At 42.0% G+C, this 25,415-nt stretch overlaps 1 protein-coding gene across 1 annotated transcript; it reads left to right on the top strand.

Annotated features, from left to right (window-relative positions):
* Positions 1 to 815: 815 nt before the first annotated feature.
* Positions 816 to 25,170, top strand: Rx (Retinal Homeobox). The gene is made up of 6 exons (XM_036813703.3): positions 816 to 1,192; positions 2,405 to 2,551; positions 7,986 to 9,131; positions 9,786 to 9,952; positions 23,377 to 23,542; positions 24,133 to 25,170. The coding sequence occupies exons 1-6, from the start codon at positions 829 to 831 to the stop codon at positions 24,882 to 24,884; spliced, it is 2,742 nt and encodes a 913-aa protein (XP_036669598.3). The 5' UTR covers positions 816 to 828; the 3' UTR covers positions 24,885 to 25,170.
* Positions 25,171 to 25,415: the final 245 nt, after the last annotated feature.

Raw genomic sequence — 25,415 nt, 5'->3', positions numbered from 1 at the left:
TTTTAGGTTTCACGCTCCTTGGGAGAATCCGTAGAGCGAGACGGTAGAGCCGATGAACAGAGTGAGAGAGAGAGCGATATGGAGAGGCACACACTTTGTGGCCTAAGCCCAAAATGCTTTTCCGATGCAATTGTGGTCGAAAAATCTGTGGCACCAAAGTCATGATTCCGGGGGAAGGAGTGTGTGTGCCCTACCCCTTCGCCAGGACATCTGGACGAAGGGCAGTAAGTGCAGTTAGTTTATTTTATTACGAAGCCGACAAACAAACCACTTGGCCAGGAGTCGAGGTCGGGGTGTCCCGAAAACCCATTGTTACACTCTGGACTTCGGATCGTATGGGTATTGGGATATGGGATTGGGATTGGGAAGTATATCCTGTGCTAGAGAAGACCGGATTTGGACTGCCACCCCGCGAGTCCTGCGCACTCTCTCCCGCTCTTCAATCCTCTCTCTATCGAGATGACTCCGCCCCTGGGAAACACACACACATTGTACACTGTGTATATATAGATGTGGTGAGCTCAACCGGTTTCCAATTCGATTTGGAAACTCGAGCCGTCAGCGGGCCACAGTCGCTGTTTTCGAGTTTATTGCCAACTCTGCCTTGGCCCGGTGCGCAACGGTTTCGGTAGTTGGTAGTTGCTACTTGGTACTTTCGCAGCTAAAGTTTTCCCGCTTGTGACTGAAAAGAAAAATGCTTGACATTTAGGAAAAGTGAAGAAAAGTACAAGAGAGTTAAAGATCGAATTAAATACAATTTCTGTGTGTGTGGTGTCCAAACTGTGATCAATCATATCATTGCCGATTAAAGTACTTTTGCCGAACCCCATGGATATCAAAGCCTCGACGCCGCCCGCCCTTGAAGTGGCTCCTGGCCAGCCAGGATCGCCAGCGGGGAAGCCAGGAGCTATCTCAGGTGGAACTAGTGGTCCAGGTGGTGGAGTGACCAACTCCGCCGTGGCCACCAATAATACCGCCGCCACATTCCAGCACATCTTCGAGCAGCTCGTCCAGCAGGGCGGCGGCAACCACAAGCTGCCGCCCAAGCAACTGGAGCACCTGCGCCACCTGCTGGGCAATGTGAGAGATGCCAAGAACCTGCAGATGATCGTGGAGAAGTTCAAGAACCTGGAGCAGTTCCACGAGCACTACGCCGCCCACCTGGCCAACAACAACACTGTGATCTCGGAAGGTGAGCTGCCCTTCCGACGGCAAATTTCAATTTGATTTACGGTCAATTGATGGAATTTATTGGGATTTTCATTTTTCGATTTTAATCTGAGCTAGAACGTTTTCCAATTGTTTTCGAAAATATTTCTTTACCTAAATAAGGATGTATTGAAGAAGATAAACCATAATTATTATTATAATAAACTTTAGTTGTATCAATTAAAAAAAAAAGCAGTATCATAGTGAACAAAATATCAAGTAGGTACATCGTGAAAAAGTATAGCATTTTAGATTATATAGAATAAATAAATTTAGGTAAATTCCGAAAATGAAATATATAGGGCACTGAGAATCATAACTTGGGATTTATAGGCAGAATAACATTGTTAAGAACTGTTTAGTCAATTTAACGTGATACAAAATTGTTAAATCATTTTTTTTGTGTATTTAAATTAATAAATTGTACACGTTTTTAAGGATCAATATCAACAGATAAATGAATAAATGTAATAAAATGATGTTTCTACAAAAGTTGCTTTCTGTAGTATAAAGAACACACACTTACCATTCATATTTTGTTCAGCCATTTAATATTAAAAACTGTAGTGTCTATTTTTCCACGTGTGGCCATTGCCGGAAAAGGCTTGCAATTGTTTGATTATAGATTTAATTAACACAAATTGCTGCCGGACACGGACATTCCGGAGTGATCCCTCCATCCCGATTTTGCCCCATGAATGCCTGAGAGTGTGCGTGTTCACAGCAATGTTTTTTAGTGCATTAACATGCACAGCGGAAAATTTGCGAGAAAAATTATAAGCTAATTGCAAGACGAGGCAATTAAAGGGATTTACCAGCTGCACTTTTCCACTCACCACTTTCCACCACTCGCCACTTGGCACAGTTTGTTTTAATTTCGTTAAAAATGCATAAAGCCATCAGGCAACATGTTGCCTACTTTCCAGCATGCCGTCGTGACAACTGGCCATTTTATTCAGGGGCGGAGAGCGGCGAGGGGCGACCAGGTTGCAATTACAGCTTTTAGCTCGTTAAAATCGCAAATAAAGTTGTGTGTATGTGGACTGGACCAAATTTTAATACTTTCGAAATTGCTGACAAATTTGCATAGAGTCGCCGGGGTCTGTCGTGCGCCTAATTGACTTTGGCAAACTGTTGGCAAACAGGCTTTTAATTCAGGTCCTGTTTTCATTTTTTTTTTGTTTTTACCCCGCAGATAGCAACGACTTGCTAAAGGATAATGCCAGGAAGTTCGGATCGGGCGGACAGACCCTAACGCCGCGCCACACAATCGATGCCATTCTGGGCCTGAAGAATCGCAATGGCACTGGGAATGGCCGAAATGCAGAGGCGGTCAGCGATGGTAAGTCATACCAAATAGGGGCTATAACTCCATATAGAACCTCTAGTATTATTTGCCCATTAGCCGGTGATCGTTGGTTGGCTGTCATAAAAAAGGCAAATCGATTTCAATTACCCACTAGCAGCTAGCAGGCCCTGGAATCAACAAACACAATCGCAAAATTGTATTAGCCTTGACAGGGGGTGGTGGTGGTTGTGTTTTTGGGTGGTGCGGGTGGCTCTGGGTGGCTTAGGTGGGTGGTGGCGTCGGGACTTGCACTTTGGCAACGCCTCGAGATCCACGACAGCTGATAAGCAATCAGTCAGCGGTAATCGCTCGCCAAGAAAACGAAACGAGCACCGAAAAGGAAGTCACATTATAGAGATGGGATTAGAAACCCTCCTCCGTTTTCCCGGTGGGGCCAATTTAAAGTTCTATTAGTTTCGCCAGGGGGAGGTATGGGAATGAATACTTTTGAAGGCTTTTTAACTGGATTATAGTGGGGATTTGTGGTGCCAGCTGGCGACGGCTCCTCCCCATCCGGTGGGTGCCAAAAATAGTCTTCTGCACGTCATTTATAATTCATTTCGCTTCTGTTTTGATTGCCGGCAAGCGATTGTCGCTCTCGCGTCTCGAACACGCCCTCCGCCCACCGCCCACCATGCCACAAAATTCGCAGCGACTTGCGAAAAATGGGTGGGCATTGATATTGCCACGATTATGGTTATGGCCATAACGCCATAGCCTTGAGTCCTTGGATCATCCAGGTGGCGAGGTGAGAAATCAAGGAGTTGCTTTTGCCATTTCGGGTGTGGAAAAGGGTTTTTGGTCCTTCTATATTATGGATAGGTGTGAATAGTACCTGTTTTTACACACAAAAAATAACCATTTATCAAATCTTAACCCATCATTATATTATAGTTCCCTAACCCATAAAATGGATTTTAATCATTCCATCGATTTCGGACTTTTATTTATTTTATTGGAAAGTATTCTATTTGAGTTTAAGGAAAATGACAAGGAAACATCTTTAAAAAAAACTTCGAATTTTATTATGATCAAAAGGATTGAAATTTTTTATAAACAAAATAACGATATTTCTTTAAGGCATCTAAAGCAACTAAACGTATTATTCAAAATGTAAATATTTATTATGATTTTAAAGAATTGAAATGCTTTATAAGCAAAATAACGATAATTTTTCTGTCATCTTAATCCACTAAAACGTAGCATTCAATCCAAATATAAATGTAAAATATGTTCTACCTGTCTTATCCTTCAATCAATCCTTACTATTTTTTTTTCTGTGGCACTAAATGTGGCGAAATACCCTTAACACAACGACAATAAATTTAACGTAGCTGTTAAAAGATATAATATTAATAACAATCATCTCTAAAATTATCCAATATTTGTATTTGCATAAACAAAATAGATAATAAATTGTTTAAATTGCCAATTCAGCAGGTTTCAACCCACATGCAGAAAGCCAAAACAATTAGCAGCAAGTAGACTTACAATTAATTCAATTAAGTGGTTTCGTAAACGCTCACAACAGACACCTCCAACTCAACCATGATAATGGTAAGGAGCCTACCAAAGACCTCCGACAAGCAATAACAACAACGTGATAAACAAATTGACAACAACATTAAGCCCAAATCAAAATGGCGCTGAGCCACAACAACAACTACAACAAGAGCACAGGTTAAATGGCCGCAAATTAATTAGAAGCAGGCTAATTAGTGGTGGGGGGGGGGTGTGGTGGTTAAATCAAGGGGAGGGGGGCTAACCTACAAGGCAAGCTCACAGCGTTTCGCATTTAAGCCATAATTAAACTGGCGACCAGACACAAGCCGTCAAAAAGCATTTAAACTGACAGCTGGCGGCAACAGTGGCGTCCCACGGGCAGAAAAGAAAGAGACGGGTAGAGTGCAGCAGAGAGAGAGGGAAGATATCGATGTAAGATGTAAACAATCATTAAAAGCGGAGGAGGCACAAGTGCATTTGGCCAAGAAGCGGCAAAAAAAAAACCACTTGCTCTGGCATCGTTAAGATCGAGATAAGCTAAAAGAAAGAGCGAAAGAGAGGGGGTTATGCCGATGGAAAGAGACGGCAAGCGAAGTGATCCCATATGATGCGATCCCCTTCACGATCCATCTACACGAGATCTGTTAAGCAGTTGACGCGGCATTAAATTGAGCATTAAGGCGTCTTAATGATTTTAATGCGTCTTCGTGGCCGTGCGTCGGCGTCGTCTTATTAGCCGCTTTTTTTGTGGCTTCTACCACTTTTCATAACTATACCCCCAACCCTCTCAGAAACCCCCCCTTCTACCCCAAACAAGCACTTGTGATTGACAGTTTTGTTTATGGCTTGTTTCGCTTTTTGATATGAATCCGATATCGCATCTCATCTGGCTGCAAAGATCTTCCGGCGAACAAGAAACCAGCCGAAATGTGCATTTCCTTTCGGCCCCTACCTGTTCGGGCCATGACTTTTAGAAAACCCGCTGCGGCTAATAACATATCAATTAGGCCGCCTAATGGCCAAGTATTGGGCCAACAATGGGAATCTGTCAAATCATCATTAGGATTAGACCTTCGGAGGGGCAAAGAAGTGAAGAAGTGACGCGATTAACGTCAATTTGTCCCTCACATTGGTCTGGATTCTTCGAAACACCAGTCAAATTAGAGCAAATTGAGCAGGCATTCTAATCATGGTCTAGCATCTCTTTAAAAGAAAGTTTCTTGTTAGCTGTTTGTACCTTTTAGCATTACCAAACTGAGCATTCATTATCCCAGCTTGGAGTTCATAATCAACTTTAGTTGCGTTAACAACCGACAAATTTTGAGCAGACAACTTGAATTGCCAGGCTAATGGAGAGCGCACGGAAATCATTTCTTAATTGATCTGTCGATCATATTTTACGGGCCTAGCACTGAATGAATACCCAACTTGGTGGCTCAAGCCATCGAACCTGAGTGAATGGGAAGTGGCTCTTAAAGCGGTTCATTCAACATTAGGAAACTTGGTTATCAAATGGATTTGGGTTTATTTTCGGAACATATGGGTGCTGAGATGGCTTAGAATATATTATTTCTTACATATCTTTTTTAAATGTGTCAATCATACCATAAAAACACTTTTACCTAAGGAACGATAGGAAGGTGTGGATAAGAATATTACATAACCCGTTTAAAAATGTACAAATTCGATATCTTTATGTTGAGATTTACCTATAAGAATATCAAGTTTATAACAAATATGATCTTCAAAATTTTAATAATTTAATGGGAACTTAATTTTACTTTCTTTTTTCTTTAATATTTGTATCTTCCATTTTTCTTTCTAGTCATAAATTATGTTCCTTTCTCAGAACTGATTTCTGTCATACAAGTTTCTGATTTATGTCGCGTTATAACAAGTTCCCAGCGATATATATCCATCACATCATTCACACTTTGGCCAATTGCTTAGGATAGAGCCTCCGCCTCCCAGTCGATAGGCAGAAAAACTTTTGTTTTTACCTTTTATTTTTCGCTGCTCACGCAATTAACTCACGCACTCCGTGTGGGCAACTCAGCGGTGGGTTTTTAGTGGGTTAAGGTGAGCTGAGTGGTTTCTCAGGGGGGATTTGGTGGCTACTGTCTCTCGCCTCATGTGGCTCACATTCAAATAAACCTATTCCGGCGTCTTTTGTGCTACTTCATTTGCAGAGGCTTTCAAAACGAATTTCGTTGTTAATTTCATTAGCACCACAGTGGCTCAAAATAAAACGCATGCTGGGCGTGTAAATTTCGATTGATTGGTGAAAACGCTTGGAGAGGTTAATTCGGGGCATTTACAATCTTCGTTCGGCTGCTGTTTAAAGTTAATTAGCCAAAATGCTGACCCAATTAATCGAACTGAGCCGAATCGGAATATAATTACATTAGACAATCGACTAAGCGAAACGCGCTTACATCGAAAAGCAATTATCCAAAAGACTATCAAATAATTACAGATATTCTCGAGTAGCAACTTACCAGTCTGACTGGATAATTGGTTTTGTTTTCCATTCAACGAATTGGCCCGCCCCGAAAGCCAATTTAACATAGAAATTGAATTCGGTTACACAAAATCCAGCCCAAAACCCACCAGGACCTGATATATCTAAGCCTGAAACATATATATAGAGCCAGGCCAACTAATGACTTCCTTGCATGTCACGTGATATGCACAAGCGCTAGTTGGAGAACGCCCATTAGGGACTTGGGACCCATTGGTATACCAACCGCCTCATCTGGAACTCCTCCTCTGTTTTCCGAGAATTTTTATTGCCTCACATTGTAAATACCAGGCGTCTAATTGAAAGCCGTTTATTAGTGGGTGGGAGGTCAACAGGTCGAAGGCTGCCATTCTCCGCCGCCAACCACCAAATTAAATAACACGTTGCTATTAGCCGCGCTGTTCAAGGCTTTTAGCCAGGACAGGCCAGCAAGTTGGCAAACAGCTTTATGACTTCGCTTCCCGCCTCATTGGGCATACTAATTAAAATCTAATCAGGTGACTAAAGGTGAGGGCGTATGGCAAAGGGTACCTCAGCAACTCATTACGTCGTACTAGCCATTGATCATTCTCAATTAATTATACACTTAATATTGGTTTTTGTTTTCTATATTTGGGCTGGGTTAGTATATGTAGATCTTTTAGGGGTTTATTAACATTTATTTCAAGTATTCTTCAAAGATTTATGTCGTAAAATGCCATTTGAAAGGTGTAACAAATGCTTGAGGTTGGGTTTTTAAGAAGCAAGTGTAGTATGTACTGTATGCTTCTCAAATCAACTTCTGCTAGAAAATACTTAAAGAAATATGATCAACTAAGTTTTAGTAGGTTTGAGATGTAGGTTGGGTGTTCGATAAGCAAGTGTAAATCAATTTATTTTGTATCAGAAAATGTTTTTGAGATTTATTAAATTTAGTTTAAATTAGACTTGTTTATATTTCGAATTTTATTTTAAAGTCCCTTGCTAGGAGTACTACAATATGGTAAAACTTTTTTTTATTTACAGGTCAATCCCCCTTGTAGAATTGGCTACTTGAATAGGGTTTATTAGGATGTTTTAATAAAATAGGGATTTATTTTTGGTAAAATTTTCAGATTTAGTGTTAAAAAGGACCTTTACAGCGATATGCTTTATAGTGCTTTTAAATTGAAAACAGAAATGTATGTTTATTACGTTGCTTAAAATTACATGTTGGGTTTAGTCTTTCTCTTATTCTCTGTATATATCGCCCGGTTAATGCAATATGTCAGATTTTTTCTAAGTTAGTGTCGTGTTCGACCTTTTAATCTTAAAATAAAACAAAGTTATTTAGATCTATAGTTTAAATACTTACTCCACTTACTTACCACACTCATACCTTACTTACCAATCACCTTTTTTTTTGAAACCTCGCTGCCTTTTCAGGAGTCATTGACCCCTCCCTGGGCGACGAGGATGCCACGGATCTGCGCTGCGGCATGACCCTGACGCAACTGCGCAGTATGGACAATCACATGGCCAGCATGCTGCAGCAGCACGCCAAGAACGGCGGTGGCCTGCCCTACGGACCCCCCACCCCGCCGGGGGGTCAGCAGCCCCCAGTGCCGAATGCGACGCCCCTGCACCATGGCCAGCAGATGGGTGGTGGTGGTGGTGGTGGTGGAGGTCAGCCAGGACATCCGACGCATCCAAGCCACCCGCCGCACCATGGACATGCGCCCTTCGGCTATCACAATGCCTTCGGATTTGGCCAGGGCCATGGGTATGGTCACCAGGAGGAGGCGGCGGGTAATTACCTCAACTCGATGCACCAAATGGTCGAGGCCAATCAATTGCAGCCTGGAGCTTCGGGTGCCGCTCCTCCAAGCGGCCCACTGCCGCCCAGTTCCTTTGGCAGTCATCAGCAGCATTTGGCCGCCTTGGCTGCCCAGGCGCAGGAGCAGCAGAGTCAGCAGAATCAGCATGGCAAATACGCCAAGTCATCGCCCACTGGAGCGGGTCCTCCCCATCCTCCTCCTCAGTCATCGGGTGCCTACTTCATGGAATCCCAGACGGCGCCTGTTGCCCCATCACAGATTGGCTACGACGAGCGTTCAATGTCCTCCACCAGCGATCTGGATGAGGACGACGATGACGCGGCAAAGATGCAACTGGACGTGACCTCGCCGCCCACTCCGGCGCCACGTGGTCCGCTGGCCGCCAAGCGCAAGTCCGCCGGCGTCTTCTGTGATGATAATGAGCCGAAATTAGCCAACGGTCAGATGGGGGGCAATTACGGCATTCGGGCACGCAGCCTGGAGGAGGTGCATCATCAACAGCAGCAGCAACAGTCGCATCACCAGCAGCAACAGCAACTACAGCAGCAGCAGCAACAGGGCTTTCAGCACGACTTTCGCAACAACAGCAATGGCAACAATCCCAGCGGCAACAGCAACTCCGGCGATCATGGAGAGCGTTTGAACGCGGACAGCGACAGCTTGGTCAACGGCAGCTGCGCCTCCAGCGAGGATCTCAACCAGACCAACAGCAGCGAGCAGGGCGAGAAGATCACTTCCGGCAGCGACGATGAGGGTAAGTGGAGGTCCTGGTCTATCAGAGATCTTTAATATGTTATAAACCGGGAACCAAACTCAAAAAAAAAACAAAAGATCAAAGAAAGTTAAATGCTAATGGAAACATCGAGTTGTAGAATACACTGACCTATAGTGATTTGGAGTTAGGGATGTTTGACTTATGGATCTGAATTTAGATAAGGTTTATTATTTCACTTATTTAAGTTAAACATCGTATCATAACACATAAATTAAAACTACTGTATTCCGATACTTATTCAAAGTCGGATAATTTACCAAAAGATGCATTGTCTGCTTAAAGAATTTTTAAAAATGGAATTGAGATAGTAAGAGTTGTCAATACATTGACAGGAAGGAAACCCATACTATTACAATTTTTATGGGAAGGAAGCCCATTATATTATAGTTTTACTTTTTAGTACAGTGGTTTCTTTTATTTATTTGCAGTAACATTAAGTTTATTAGCACTGTTTTTAGAGAGATCATTTAACTTACCACTAATGCATCAAGGTCAATAAACCGAATAAAACGAAATACTTTTAAAATAAAACTTATACTACATGGAGTTTAACAATTTACGAAAATCGTTATGATACCAATCGCATTTCATTGACCATCTGTCGAATTCTACTCCCTGTATTGCAATCGGCAGGCCAAGACGACAACTGCGCCAAGAAGAAACACAGGCGCAACCGCACCACCTTCACCACCTACCAGCTCCACGAACTGGAGAGGGCCTTCGAGAAGTCGCACTACCCCGATGTCTATTCCCGCGAGGAGCTGGCCATGAAGGTGAACCTGCCGGAGGTCCGCGTCCAGGTGAGTCATCTCCAGTCCAGTTCAGTCCCCCCTATATAGATACATGTATCCAGTATCTCTTGTGTCTGAGAGTGATTTACACCCGTACCTCTGCTAATTGTGCAATCAACGTGTCTGCAGAGCGGAGTAACCGCCAGCCAGGCTCCGGAAATTAAATAATTTCCGTTTGCTATTTATTTTAACGAAATTAAGTTGTACCCGCTGCTTATCATCCCCTGGCATCTGAAGCTCCTGTAAAAGCCAGGTTCTATACGTACCTATATGTATATTTGGAATACTTGGCAGGGATTTATGGCCGGAGGATCCTTAATGAAAGCAGAACTAGATATTTGCATTATTTGATTGACTAAGACAAGGATTGGAAGTATTTCAGCATAATAGTGCGTTTTCTACTTTGCATGTAAATGCCTGTTTTTGCGTTTATAACTTAAATTAACAAATAAGCCAGAAGCGAATTAAATACATTTATTTGGGCATAACTCTTTTCGTTATTCATTTATGGTTTTTTAACCCCTTACCATGCCTTAACCCCTTAGGAGTCATAAGAATTGTCAAACTTTGCGCATAAATTGCCTCCGAGTGCATGGAACAATTTATGTCTCAATAGCAAAATGACAACGCCGAAAGAGTTCTCAAGTTGGTCTGTGGCCCATTGAATGAGTTTCCTTTTCTTCATCGGAGAGAATTATGCATTTTATGCGACTATGCGCTTTTATGCTCGGAAACAGAGACACTGAGGCAGTGGCAATGTAGCAATGTGGCGATGTGCCGATATGGCGGGATGCCATGTCTGGCAGCCATTCGTTTCGGGTGGCAAATTGTGACGTGAACGGGCGGGGCGCCTCGTAAATTCCATTCACAGCGGTGTAGCATAAAATACGCTTAAGCAGCAGCGACTATCGATGGGCCAAAGTGGGTGTTACACAGTGAAAAATATATTATATCATATAAATACATGTCATAAGGGGAAAATAATTTGGATTGTATATGTCAAGGGATTAATTTTGACATGATGTTTAAGCTTAGAGTAATGAATACGTCTTTAAAAATTTGACTTTCAAATAATACACATTCATTTCATCTGAATCCTAGATCATTCAGCACAAATATTAAGTCTGTCTGAACTTAAAGAAATTTATAAATATATCGTATTTGAATCCCTTCTAATCGCCCTCTAATGTATTTCTTTTCTATGTCCTTATAAACAGTCGACATAATAAAAAGATTTTTATTTTGTTACCATAAATGATACATTATGAATTAAAACATTTAAAAATAATTGATTGATCCGTCACGAAATACATTTTATTTTACTTTTTACGAATAAACGTTTCATAAGAAATATGATTTTCATTATATTGTTTTAGAAGCATACTATTTTTTCTGTGTAGTCCATGGCAGTGGGAAAACAGGGACTCTAGCTCTAACTTGAGGCTGCTGTAAGTTCTAGAGTGGACCAGGCAATTGGCATAGTTTTCCGACCGCAAACACAGGAGTGAGGCGAATTCCGGGTAGGGGAAATAAGCCCCCCTCTCCGGTAAATGCAAAGGACATATCAAATTTCACGATTTCGTTTCGTTTCCTCAGCCGACAAATCATTTTTATTGACTAAACATTATCGTGCCCACAGCCAGAGTTGGCGACACTGTCGTCGGCGTCTCCAACACAACACAGGACATAAATAAATAAACAAATACCGAAAATGCCGTATGTATTTATAGGTATAGGTAAAGGTATAGCCATAGCTATAGGAATACAAAAGTAATGAAGCGAAATCGCATAAAAATTTCTCCTTCTGAGCCTTCTGGCCCTCATGTGTCACTTTGTCAAATTGACACGAATTCAAATTATGCCAGCAGGAACCGAAACGAGCTATAGCCCTATAGCCTCTATAGCTCTATAGCTCTGTACCTCCCAGCCCTTGCAATCTCCAACCCTTTGACTCGTTTTTTCGATTTAGTGGGGTGCATGGTTCACCGCCGTCCTCGTCCTCGTCCTGGTCCCCATCCTGATCCTGTGTGTTTGTAATCGTATTTGCGGTTAGTTTGCATGAAGTTCTAGTTATCGTTTTTACTCCTTTGCTTCCTGATTTTTTTCTCTTTTTTTTGTACCCTTTGACTGGGCCTGGGAAATTGCTTGGTGTGCAACTCGTTGAAGGTGGAAATTTGTTTTGATTAAGTTTGCTCGCACACACACTATAGGCTGGGCAAAAAAAAAAAAATAGGAAATGTAACCAAAACCAAAGTTGACTGAGTTGTTTCTTTCTGCAAAAACCCAGTCAGCCATCCACCAAATAGAATTTCTCGTTTAGATGAGTTCATTTCAGGGTTTCACTTTGGTCGCCCACTTTTCGTCGGTTTCTTTTTGGTTGCTGTCATTGCATTGTAATAGATTTGTTAAATGTTTGTTTAAAAAGTTTGATTGGATTTTGCATTTTGTGTATGGCAATGGAATGAATTTCTCTGTGGCTTGTTTGATTGTTGTTTAAATGGCAATATACGTTGACAGACGAGGGCCATGTAACAATGCAAGTTCAATTGAAATTGTGTCATTTTGTGGTTTAGCACAGGCCCAAAAGACAAACTAAAACAGGCTATACAGGGGCGGCAACCATTAAACAAGGGTTAGGGTTAGGGAAGTCCTGAGCTCGGGGGATTATCGTTGATGGTAACCAAAACAAAACGCGTTAAGCCAGCAAATTAAATGGCAGATTAACGCCCAGAAAAAAAAAACGTAGCTAGACGATCATTAACACTTGCCTTGGTAATATACATCGCCACTTCCCCCGATATAAAAACACTGGGACCCTGAGAGCCGCAACATATGTCCTGGGAGATGACAATTACTTTTGTTTGGATTACTGACTGACAGGGCTGAGTGCGGTTTTTCCATCTCCAGGAGGGTTGTCTGGCGCCCAGTCAAGGGTTAAAGCCGCCAGTCGACTCAATCACACGGCGCATTAAACCGGGGGCCGAAAAAGAGTTTAATTAAAACTTAATTTGCCATGGCCAAGCGCAGAAAATCGATTTGAGTTCGGGTTGGATATATAGAAACATTATTTTCAATACCAATATCAAGGAGTTATATGTGAGTGACATGTCTTGGTTTAGTTAGGCAAATAAACATGACTATTTCCATGTGCAACGAGCTTTTTTATTGGGTTTATTAGCAGCAAAAATAAACAAAGAGGCAAAAGTTTGTGTCAATTATTTTGCATAGTCAAATGATTAAATATCGTAAACCTGTCAAAATATCCTGCGCCAATGCAAATAATAATCCTGTGTAATAGTTTATTTATCTGCATATATTGCTCATACGACATGTGTGACGTGACACAGACAGCCCGAAGCGTTCTTTATATCCGAGTGTGTATGTGTACATAAACAGCAAACAAATAAAAATGTCATTTCACTAACAAATAAAATAGATTTTTATTGCATTCCACTCGGGCTGCGTCTTTTGCCGGAGCTTGAATGCGGATTTACCCCCAAACTCGACATTACCACCACCACCCACATTTTTATGCTCATTTCGTTGCGGGCTTCGTTCTGGTTTCTGCTTCGATTATTTTTTATTGAATATTTACTTCAACTTTGGCATTCGTTTGCTTGCATGACCGTTTTATCGACAACTACCCGCCCTGCCCTCCTTGGAATCCTCGAATCCTCACGTAAACGCTTTCGTTTTCACATGCCATAATAATAATGCATATTAGGTTCATTTGTTTAGACCCGCTTTTTGCCCCCAGCCCCATGAAATCCTATACAAATCTAATAATGAAAACGATCGCTGGCGCCGACTGCCAAACAAGCTCGTTCATCGCCATCGTTCGGTAGCTTGAATGTCCTGTGCGGGTCATCAAATCGAATGAATAAAGCCATTGAATGCTTAAGTAGGCTGGTCCCACTGGGCGTTGGAATTGGGGGGGTAAAAAGCTTTCAAACTTATTTAACTTATTGTCAAACGGTGGTCCCACCAGGACCTCGGAGTAGTCTCTTTGGTCCTTTTTGGGAGTGGCCGGGTCCTTTTTAAGGCCATTTATTAGGCACTTGTCCTGATTTGTGTCCGTTTGGCCAGTGTGCCCAGAGCAGTTAATGAAGATTTGCATTTCTCTTTTGTGTGGAGCACTCCCGTCGATGAAATTAAATGACAATGAAATATGCATCAGGCTCAAGCGGCAGCTGCCTTCAAGTGCCGTTATTCGTGGGCGGAGGTGGGTGGGTGTAAAAGGGTGGGTGTGGGCAAAGCAATTAACACATTATGCCACCTTTGCATAACAACAAAAAAAAGCGGACAGGGGTAGGGTTCGAAAGCCGGGGAAAACAAAACCACCGCAAGGGTAAATAAATGTCAGGTCACAAAGGGCAGACGTAGTTAGGGAGTTGCCCTATCCGGAACCCGGGCTTATAATATATTTAGACTGGGTCTGGGTCTTATGCTTGTATGCTTGATTTACACATCTGCCACTTATTAAAATGTATTTTGATCAACTGTCAACTGAAACAAAGGACAACTTGAGCGTAACTTACGAGTACTTGAAATGAGACGGCTAATTTAGATGACGCGGGTGGGTTTAATAAAAAGTAGGGAAGGAGGGTTTAAAAATTGCTGAAAATATATTACAACTTATATGCGGAGATTCCTATACTGATTGTCGTATGTCAGTAAGTTGAATAAGCAGAGGTTTGAAGGCTAAGACTACGATAAAAAACTAATGTGAAATGATCATCATTTCCCTTTGATATATTCAAATAATGTGTAAACTATATCTCGAGAATATTTGAAATAAGAAGAGGTCAAATAATTTTGAACTTTATTTTCCCTCTTTTATTTACCATTTAGCATTTTTTCCCCTTTACGGATTTTAGAGTGGTCACAAAATTAGATTCTCCAATATCTATATTACATTATTAAGTGATAAAAAGTATACGTTGAATTTTTCTTGTGAGTATTGAGTTAATGTACTTCCATGATTTTGTATATCCTGAAGCGAGCGACAAAATTCACTCACGGTTTCACCCCTATGTACCATAAAATTAAGCTAAATTACGACTCATTTCTAATTGAAGACAGTTGACTAAGAAACCCAAAATCGGGACGGCATGCTCTCCACAGAAGTTTGCCGCTTTCAATTAACCCTCATTAAAAGCTCTTTTCGGGCCGGGAGAAGAAAGCCTTCTGCGATCGAGACACGCCCACGCAGAATCCGTGTCGCAATTAATTAAACTTGAAAGCCAAAGCGCAGATAGCAGAAGCTGAATCGGAATCCGAAGAGTAGGGGTATTGGGAAGAAGATGACAACGCAATTGCGAGGCGGCTCAAAGGAATTTCAAAAGTTGCAAGAGGCAGAGGGGATGGGGGATGGGGGTATCTGGGGCCGGAGATGCCGAAGGATCTGGCAAGGACCACATTGTCGGCATCGTTTGTGTTTGTTTGCGATGGCATCCAATTTCATTCTTTTATGCGACTTATTGAGTTTGCTCTGCGCCGCCGCCGCCGCCGCCGTTGTATGTCCTTTAGGTCCTGGTCTGGTATGGGTCTGATGTCCTGGATCGGCCAAAGGGTGTTGTTGTCTCCAGTTCCTGGGCCCCGGGGCAGAGTTTAAAGGCAGCCTACTACGCGGCCGCCTTTCATGCGCATCCTTTCCACAGTTTAAGCTGCGAAACGTGTCCTTGTGCTCTCGCTATTTGCTCAGCCAGGACCTCGGCCATGATTGCGCTTTTTACGTGGCTAATACAATCAGAATCGGGCCACGTGCTGGGGATTTGTTTTAGTTTGTCTCAAATTCACCGTAACCTGTCAACACACATTTTAATATAAATGCATAAATCAAACGGAATGAAATTATAAATCAAACATATAACCCCTGGGTTCACCCTCCATCGAGGTCGGTTGCAACCCCTGTACACCATCATAACACACTTGACATCCCACTCCCCACTCCATTTGTTTGGCTTAGAGCGAAATAAAATATAAACCAATGTAATCAAGCGAAGACAATTACAATTACAATGAAATTATTTCCCATTTTGTCAGGGCGTTTTTTTTTGTATGGTAAATTACTTTTTGCCAAAATATCCTTGGATCTTTGAGAAAACATTCAGAAGAGCAGCTGTTTTGGCAGGACTTTTCTGAACTCCTCAAGTGTCAAGTGGAAAAAGGGGGTGGGTTGGATGGGAAGGTGGGTGGTTTATTTGGAGAGGCCATCACACCCCTCGTTGATGGGAACATTATGAATATTATTCAATTTGAACGCCTAAATGCTTTGTAATGAGTTGCACATCTGTTCGCTTCAGCGGGCGGTTTATTTATTTTTTTTCTGTAGCTCGGAGTCAAAAGGCAACAGGATAAAGGCTAAAGTGCGGGTGCTTTCGAGTATTATGCTTTTATTGCATTACAGCCCTGTCCTGTGTGTGTGTCAGATGTCAAGGATGCACTCAATCCAGTTTAAAGTTTACAGAGTGATTCAATTATGACTTTGATTTTGGATTGTGTAATCGGGGTATCCAGAGAATGATGAACTTCATGTGCCCTATCTACCAGCCCAAAAAATACTCTGCTGCCTCTCTGCTGTCAGTTTAAATAGGCATTGGGCTTAAGTTGTCAAATTAGCGGCAACAATACAATTTCAATTTCGATCCACAGTCAATCAAAAGAATGCCCAGGCCAGGGAATTACCAAGCCAAACAGGTAGAAATCGGGGGACTTGGTTACTTGAGCATGCAAACAATACCTAAAATTGACTTAATCAGCTTTATATAAATGCTTATTTTGACAACGATTGGGGTGATGGAGCCGCATGCCCACATATGTACGCTAATTATGTCAGGCCCAAGCGGCTTATTATAATTTCAGACATCATGTTTATGGAGCTCACAAAACTGGGAACAGGGAACTCCTCCGCCCCGAGAATTCCGTTCTCGGGTCGCTTTTCCGCTTTTAATTAATTCCCGCTGCCTGCTAATTGGTTTTATGCGTTTCCCAAACGAATTCCTCCCGCCGACTGCATAAATCACAAAACACTTAAACAATTTTCCAAGCTCGGGCCTCGGACGCTCGTTCACGTTGATTACGTGCTAATTAATCACCTAAACAAATTTCGCTTCGGCTGGCAGGTGGAATAACTATAATAACAATATTATTATTTTCGAGAGCACGCAAATTATAATTAAGTTATCAGGGGACAAACTTTGAATGCGAATAGGCCCCGAAAAATATGTCGGTATGCACGGTAGAAAAAACACTTGTACCTTAATATGCTGTTAGAATTTGAATATCAAAATTTTATAAATATATAGTGGATTATTAAAGAATGCATATATTTTTATAGGTAATTTGCCATCTGGGAGTGAGAAACATATTTTTTTAACTTTTGACAGGGTACGTAATATTCGAGGAACGCTTATTAGGAATTTAAAACAGCTAAATGTTCAATTCTAAGTAACAAAAATATACATTTTATATAATTTTTTAATGAATTTTTATAAGGTATTTAAAACAGTTAAATGTTGAGTTCTCAAGAATAAAAATATATATTTTACCCTTTAAAAATGTATGCTCATTAATCAAATACCAATATTTATCATCACTAATGAGGTATGACCCAAAGTTCGTCCGTAGTTCTTTGAAAAATTTGAATTTATTAAAGTTCCGTAACCCACAAGTAGCTTACCTAATTTGGAATCATAAAGAACTTGACTACCTATTATTCCGTTTAGGTAGGCTTAAATTTTGCAGTGCACTTCCATCTATTTGTATGTCCCCAGAAATTATTCAAATTGAGCGTGGCAACTGCTCAGAACGGGTCTGAATCGGATCCCCCGCCCATCCCTGAGGGCCCTCGACTGTTGCAAATTAAAAATGCGTCAACAGAAGTTTGTCCCCGTGAATGTGAATGTGAATGTGCCGGGAAAGTGGCAGGGACTAAGGACCTGAGGCCCAGGACGCGGTGTGACAATCGAGCTAAGCAACCCCGAAAGGAGCCCGGTATTTGTCGTCCTTTGTAGCCGATTTAACTGCTTATTAACTGTGCGTGCGCCCGTTTCTTTCGCTCGGAATGCTGCCCGGCATGTCAGCGAGTAAATAAATAGCTAATTAAATACAGGGTGCCACGTGGCTGCTGGCAAACACGCCCCGGCAAACAAACCTCCCCTGCTCCTGATAGTGTTTCTGAGCCAGCTCCTTTTCCTGGCCAAAGTCAGTTTCATGGCACATGGAACAATTGAAATCCCAAGGAAACCCGAGCCCTGATCGAGTGGGTGTCGGATTGGCAGCTTGCTCTCCTTGAAGGGATTTCCTGCTTTCCCTCGACTTTTCCCATGGCGACATTTGAGGCGGAGTCACCGGTCGAGTCTGTGGCTGTCAGAGAATCAAGATTTGTCGCGTGTCTGGCCTTCGATTACAGGACTCTCGGTGGAAAAGTAAAACTACAATTAGCCAGGGTCAGGGGTGGTGTGAAAAGCTCAAAGGGCGGAGCTAAAAGTGTGGGAGGGAAAGGGCGTTACATTTCCTTACATCATGGGAAGTTGTGATTTATTGAGGAAATCTATCAAAATTAGAACGAAAAGTTTTATTTTTGTTACTTAAGTTGTTGGAGTTAATGTACCCATTTAAAAAGTTGTACTGACCTACATAGCAACAGTTATTAAGAGACATTTATATACCCATTTTCTAGTATAAGCATGAAAATGACAACGAGAAAACTGCAAATCTTTACTGTAATAGTGGCCTTTTTTGCTTAAAACTATATAAGAAATACCAATTTTACATTTATTACAGATCTGAAATATCTGGTTCAATAGGATACATTTCTTATATGTAGAAAAATATCTCCGAAAATCTCCCCACCCTCACATTTCACCGCCAAACCCAAAACCAAACGGCGGCATCGAGTGTAAATCAATACGCTTGTCGGCTCTTAAACTAATTAAAACATCTTGCGGATTGTGGCCGTCGTCAAAGCTTTTGTCTTTGCTCTAATTTGTCCTGAATCGCACAAAGAGCCCGAGCGAAACAGGATGCCCGAGCTTCTGCTTTTGGGATTCGAAGGGGTCCTGCTTTTTTGGTCCTTGGGCCGGAACTAAAAGCCAACAATGGAATAAAAAACATGTCATAAACTAGCAGGGCAAAAGACTCCACGCTGCGGCATTGTTTCACCAATTTTTTTGGGATGGAATTATGACAGGCCCTAAAAGAATCGAAACGGACTGCTGAATGCTTCGTGTCTGTCTGTCTCTGTCTGGAACCGGGACAGCCCTATAATTAGGCTCCCCCAGTCAGGATTTGAGGATTTTTTAATTGAATTAAAGCTTGCGCGAGGAGCGGCCTGAGTTCCCATGCAGTTTGCATTCGGGTTATTACCTTAGGCGCCGCTATCAATATCCTTGAACGCAACGGGTTGTCCTGCCCCGGACTTACGAACCATTTGCCCCTAGGGTCGGCTCTCTAATTGCAGGACACGCTGGGCCATGTATTTTCGCTTCCATGCAATTAGTTCGCCTATCGCAAATCGAGAAACAAGCTCAAACAAAGTGCATTCGATGGCATCGAGTTTTCAATCAATTTGATTGAATTGCATGACAAACGGGCGGCACTGGGATAATTATAGTCCTGTTTGCGCGGCATAATGATTATGCCATGGACTGCCAGTGAGTTTAGAGTAGATCGCACGAGCTGATTCTGATCCACTTGCACCCCGCTGGGAGTGATATAAAGTTTCCAATGGTTTTACTCTTTCCATTAAATAATCAGCATCTAAACAGCTTGTTTCTGGGGAATATATTATTTATTACATTTGGGTTTTATATCACAAAATCATTTCCCCTTTTGAACCAAAGCCAAGAGATATTTTGATTTGAAATGGATTATTAGGGTAGCTTTATAAAAAATCATATCTGTTATTTATACAGTTTATTTCTTTATCGAGTCAATCAAAAAAGTAGGTCTAGATAGTAACAAAATTATTAACTATAACTAAAATATTCGTTTAAGATCAGCAGTCAATGGAAATATTATAATACTATTTTCTTACAAATGTATTTCTAAAAGAACTCCTAAAAATTCTAAGACTCTCCATTAAAATGTAAACGGGTAAGGGGTATAAAAGGACCTTTAATCTCGTAAAAAATAATATCAACAAAGTCAAATCTTTTACACTCAAATAACTTCGAGTGTGAGTTGCAATAACAAACTCACATTTATTATGCTTCTTAGCCGGGAACTTTCCCTAATAGGCTACATATAAACCTAGCATGTGGTCAATCCAACTTCCTTCCTTCTTCCTTCTGTGTTCTCTTGATCAAAACCAGGCTTCGGATTTGGGAAATTAATTGTCCCAGGATCCCTTGCCACAAGACCGAACAACCTACCAAAAACGGAAGTATGAATAATCCAACAACAAGCGCTTTCTGTGTAATATCAAGTCGAACTGCAACAATTGAACCTCCCCCCCCCCCCCTAACCAACCACCCCCCGCTATGCCACCCCAACCCACCTCCCTTCACCTCTGCCCCTCTCCCTCTACAAGTTGCAAACAGTTTTATTAAGCTGCTGAAGCTCTTGTGTGTTAAAAGTCAATTTTCCAATTTGCAAACTGTCAGAAACATTCGAAAAGCAATTTCTGCCACACAGCGCGGGAAAGAGACGGAAACATTTAGCTAAGAGCGAGAGAGAGAGAGCGAGCGCACATTGCGTATACGCCTTGTATGCTGGGTGAGTTACTTCAACATCTATGTGGGGTTATTCCCAGTTTTTTTGCTTCTTCCTTTTTTTGGGTGGAACGACACTTTGCGGCACAAGTTTTCCAATAAAACGGCAAAACTTTGCTGCGAACAAAATTAAAGAAGACGACAAGGAAAATGGTAGAATGACACAGCCAGAGGAAGAGCAAAATGATGATGATGTTGTAGGGGTTTGGAGAAGGGGGTTTTTCGGGGGGGTCACAAATTGTTTGCTGCCAATGTGAAGTTTATGAAAAAGATTAAAGTTGAAAAGTGGTTGCCTGATGGGTGTGTTTGGGGGGTGGTTGGGGGTTTCTTGTGGTGAGTCGCGTGCTCCACATGAATGCCAAATTGCTGCAGGCCTGCTCGATAGGTGGGTGGTTCAGTGGGTGGTGGGGTGGTTGGGTGCTGTTTGAGGACACAACCGGCTAAATGTAGCAAAATTGAAAATGGCTGAAAATGGGGATGCATGGCTGTATGTGTGTGTGTTGTGTGTACCCGCCTGTTTGTATTTGTGTCTATGGGGTGGAAAATTGAGTTTGGTCCATGTCATGGTGAAAAGAGGGGTGGGGAGGGGTAGGGGGTGGGTGGAGTGCTGGGTGGTGGGTGGCAGCATCAACAGCCAAAGATGAAAGCAGACAATTTTCCCAACTTTCGGGTGGATGAGCGTGGTGTTGCTTAAAGGTCATTATGATGTTTGTGGGCGTGCCACCCAGCAAGAGAAAGCTTTCTCCCATCTCGCTTTCTCTCTTTTGGGGCTTATATGGGGGATTTTCATTATGGCGCGCCATGAATGGAAATTACAAAATTGATTTTGATGATTTAATTAAAATGAAGAAGCACAAACTCAAATTATAACAGCCAGCAAAGGCCCTCTCTTGCTTTCTCACTCTCTCTTTGAATGAGTATGTGTGTGTTTCAGTGTGTTTGAGTGTGAGTGTGAGGGGCTGAATGTGGCCTAAAGCTGCTAACTTTAATTTATTTTCTTCGTACAGATTTGAGAGACAGGAAATTAGACTTTCTAAATGGGATTTCAATTTGGTTGAGCAGGGCAGGGGGAAGGATGGGGAGTGGGAAAGAGGAGCCAGCGGCATTAGCCATTTTGTTATTGTTGCCTGTCTGCTCTGCTAATTGATATCCGACAGATATTAAAAGATAATCAAGGAACAGCTCTAATTGGAACTGATTTGATTGGCTTTTGATTAGCATGAAATGAGTTTTTGATAGTTGTAAATAAAATAGACGAATCGAAAAATATGCAATATATTCAAGGCCCCTTTTTCCAGAATTTCTGACGAATTAGTTTGGATTGAGCTAATAAATAATTATATGACTAAGTTTTTATTGACCTTTTATTTTCTTGATTTTCATCAACTAAAAGTTTTGTTTTTTATTAGTTTTTGTGATATAATCGTAATTATTTATTTTTCTATTAGTCACAAAATCATTTTTGGAAAGTTAAAAGAACCATTTTTTCATTCATATATGCCTACATAAATAGTAGCCATAGCCGTACATTAATTTTTTGTACAGTTTTTTTTAACATTTCTTTTTTTTAAATTTGTTATCCATTTATGCCAAAACTTTCTAGGAGCTAAGTTATTACAACACTTTTACAGACACTTTTCAAGTTAATCATCATTATCGTTAAATTCATAACTTATTTTTCAACTTTTCCCTCTTGCTGCATAGTGTATTTTTAATTAAAGCATTTCAAATTGCATTTTCCGAGTGGCAAATTTGTTTTGCAAATCACTTTCGGGGCAACGAAAATAATTTTACGCACCATTATCTTTAATTAAAGAGCCGCAGAGCGGCTGAAACCAGAGCAGACAAACACAAACACGAACACGGGCGCACTCGCACGCACACACTTACAGATGGTTGTTTATGTCCTTGTGGCAGGAGCAGCAACCAAAAACGGCAACAACGACAAACAACATTATTTCATGGTAATGAAATTTCCATCAGAAATAATTTCTTATTAATTTGCGCAAATTGCATTTAATTACTTTGAGCGTGGCAGCAGCAGAAAGTGGGGGCCAGAAAGCCCCCGAGGGGGTGGTAATAACCAGGCGGGGGGCAATGAAAACTTTCCCTAGGTGGCTTTTATACCCATTCCCTCTCTCTCTCACTCCTTCTCTGGCTGTCTCTTTCTCTCGTTGCCACTAATTAGACAGCCACACTAATACACACTCATTGTTGCGATAATTCTAATTAGAGCCAAGGCAACTAATTGAATTTTATTTTATTTCCTTCGTTACTTTGCTTGATTTTCCCCGTGTGTATGTGTGTGTGTGTGGGTGTGGAGGGGCTGCTCAGCCATTTTGTTTGCCCGCCTGTGTGTGTATGTATGGGTGGGTATCTGTGCTGGCATCTCTTTTTGTAGGTGTGTGTGTTTTCATTAACAATTTTGCGTTGGCCGCCATTTTGCTTTTTGTCTTGTGTGACTCTCTCTCTTTCTCTTTTGGAGCTTCGACTCTCTTTGTGGGGCTCTTTCGCCGTACCCCCTTCCCCCTCAGCTTCTGCTTTCCGTTTCCGTTTTCTAATTACGCTTTATACTCTTCTTCGAAATGAAAATGTCTTGTTATTGTTGTTTAATGCCCGATTAAATTAGCGCATTTCTTTCCAAGTGATTAATTTAATTGCTCCAGCCAGCAACCCAATTAGCTAACCCATCTTCTTGCTTTTCTTCTTCTCTTCCAGGTGTGGTTCCAGAATCGTCGAGCCAAGTGGCGTCGCCAGGAGAAATCGGAGAGTCTTCGCCTGGGCCTCACCCACTTCACCCAGTTGCCCCACCGGTTGGGATGCGGTGCCTCCGGACTGCCGGTGGATCCCTGGCTGTCGCCACCACTGCTGAGTGCCCTGCCAGGTAATAGATTCCCTCTGATCTACTCTAGAAAAAAACCACTTGATCTTGTTTAACTTTTTTTATTGGCAATGAATACGGTTTAGCATTTACATACACAAAATGTTAAAAGTTCGAGTCATGGCAGTTTTACTGTATCACCCACCACTGAGCAGTTCTAGAATAGTTTTTCTGAAATGCTGTATAGACAATAGAATACCTACAAATTTAATAGGGTTGAATTCTTTATCCTAATCTTAAAAAATCATAACTCATTCCAACTAGAGCTACTGTATTGTATTTGTAGCATACTTTTTAGAACAATGTTTTCCAGACGTTTTCGCTTAAAAGAGGGGAGCTTAATTAGCTCTATTTAGAGATCCGTGTTGTAATATTTGTATAGACTTAGATTATTTATAATATTTTTAATAACATCTCCAATAATTTATTCTTATAGTTAAGAAGGTATTAAAGGTATTACCAAAAATGCTACTTCTTCACCGTTAAATGGTTTTTTTCGTAATCAAGTACTTGAACTAGTAATTTAAATTAAAAATACAATTTTGGAGCAAGATATTTAATTATTTCTCCCGTCCATTCTGTGTACCCCTTAGGCTTTCTGTCGCATCCGCAGACGGTGTACCCCAGCTATCTGACGCCCCCGCTGAGCCTGGCGCCCGGCAACCTGACCATGAGCAGCCTGGCGGCCATGGGTCACCACCACGCCCACAACGGGCCGCCGCCCCCGCACGTGGGTCACGGGGGACATGGTCAGCCGCAGCCACCGCCACCGCCGCCGCCGCACGGAGTGCCCCACCCGCACGCCAGCCACCATGTGGTGCCCCTCTCTCACCTCTCGCCGCACCTGTCACGCATGTCGCCGCATGCGACGTCCTTGGGCTCTCCGCACCACGGCGTGAACCCCCTTGGCACGCCCCTGCACAGCAGCCTGCCGCCCAGTTCCACATCGACGACCATGGCCGCCGCCGCTGTGGTGTCATCCTCGCAGTCGTCCTCCTCCTCCGCCTCTCTGGAGTGCAGCGGTCCGGATGTCTGCATGTCGCCCCAGAACCTAAGCATTGGGAATGCCGATTCCAATGGAGATGGACGCGACCTGAGCAGCGACCTCGATGCCGGAAGTACCAGCAGTAATCCGGGCAGCAGCCTGGACAAATGCGCAGCCAGCGCCAATATCGAGCTGCTGGACGTGGGTCGGGATAGCCCACCACCTCCGCCCACTTCGGGGGGCAAAAGCTCCTCCGCCACGCCGCCGGCAGACATGCGGAGCAACTCGATCGCCACCCTAAGGATCAAGGCCAAGGAGCACCTGGACAATCTGAACAAGGGCATGGTCTCCATTGTCTAGCCCCAGACGGTTCCTAACTAACTTCAGCTCCAATCAAAAACCATTACCATTCCCACTCCCATTCCCATGCCCCCCATATCATCTTCTAGGTGTGTTCTAAGTTTAGTGAATTTCGTGTTGTAAGGACTTATTTCGGAAGCAGTTTCTTATATGGTTAACTTAACATGTGCAAAGTGTATTTGTAAAATTTCAATTACTTCAATGAAAAACGGCTGATGAAGAAGTCTATTCCTAATGCATATTAGCACAAAATAAATATGACAAGTTTTAGCTCAAGAAGTTGGTGTTTTTCTGGGAAGGGGTCTTAGTTCTTACATTATTATATTGTTTGATTATTAAATAAAAATGCTTATATGATTTTAATGAACTCCCTTTTTGAGTTTTATTTTAATGGATATACAAAAAGTTGTTATCACTTGGGGGAATATAACCCTTATAACACAATAAATATGACAAGCTTTAGCTCAAGGCATTGGTATTTCTCTGGGGGGGGGGGTCTTAGCTATCATATTAAACATTTTTTGATTACTT

The sequence above is a fragment of the Drosophila suzukii genome, chromosome 2R (genome assembly GCF_043229965.1).
Source record: "Drosophila suzukii chromosome 2R, CBGP_Dsuzu_IsoJpt1.0, whole genome shotgun sequence".
In the NCBI taxonomy this organism is placed as follows: Eukaryota; Metazoa; Arthropoda; class Insecta; order Diptera; family Drosophilidae; genus Drosophila; species Drosophila suzukii.
This window is presented reverse-complemented; position numbering and strand designations above follow the sequence as displayed.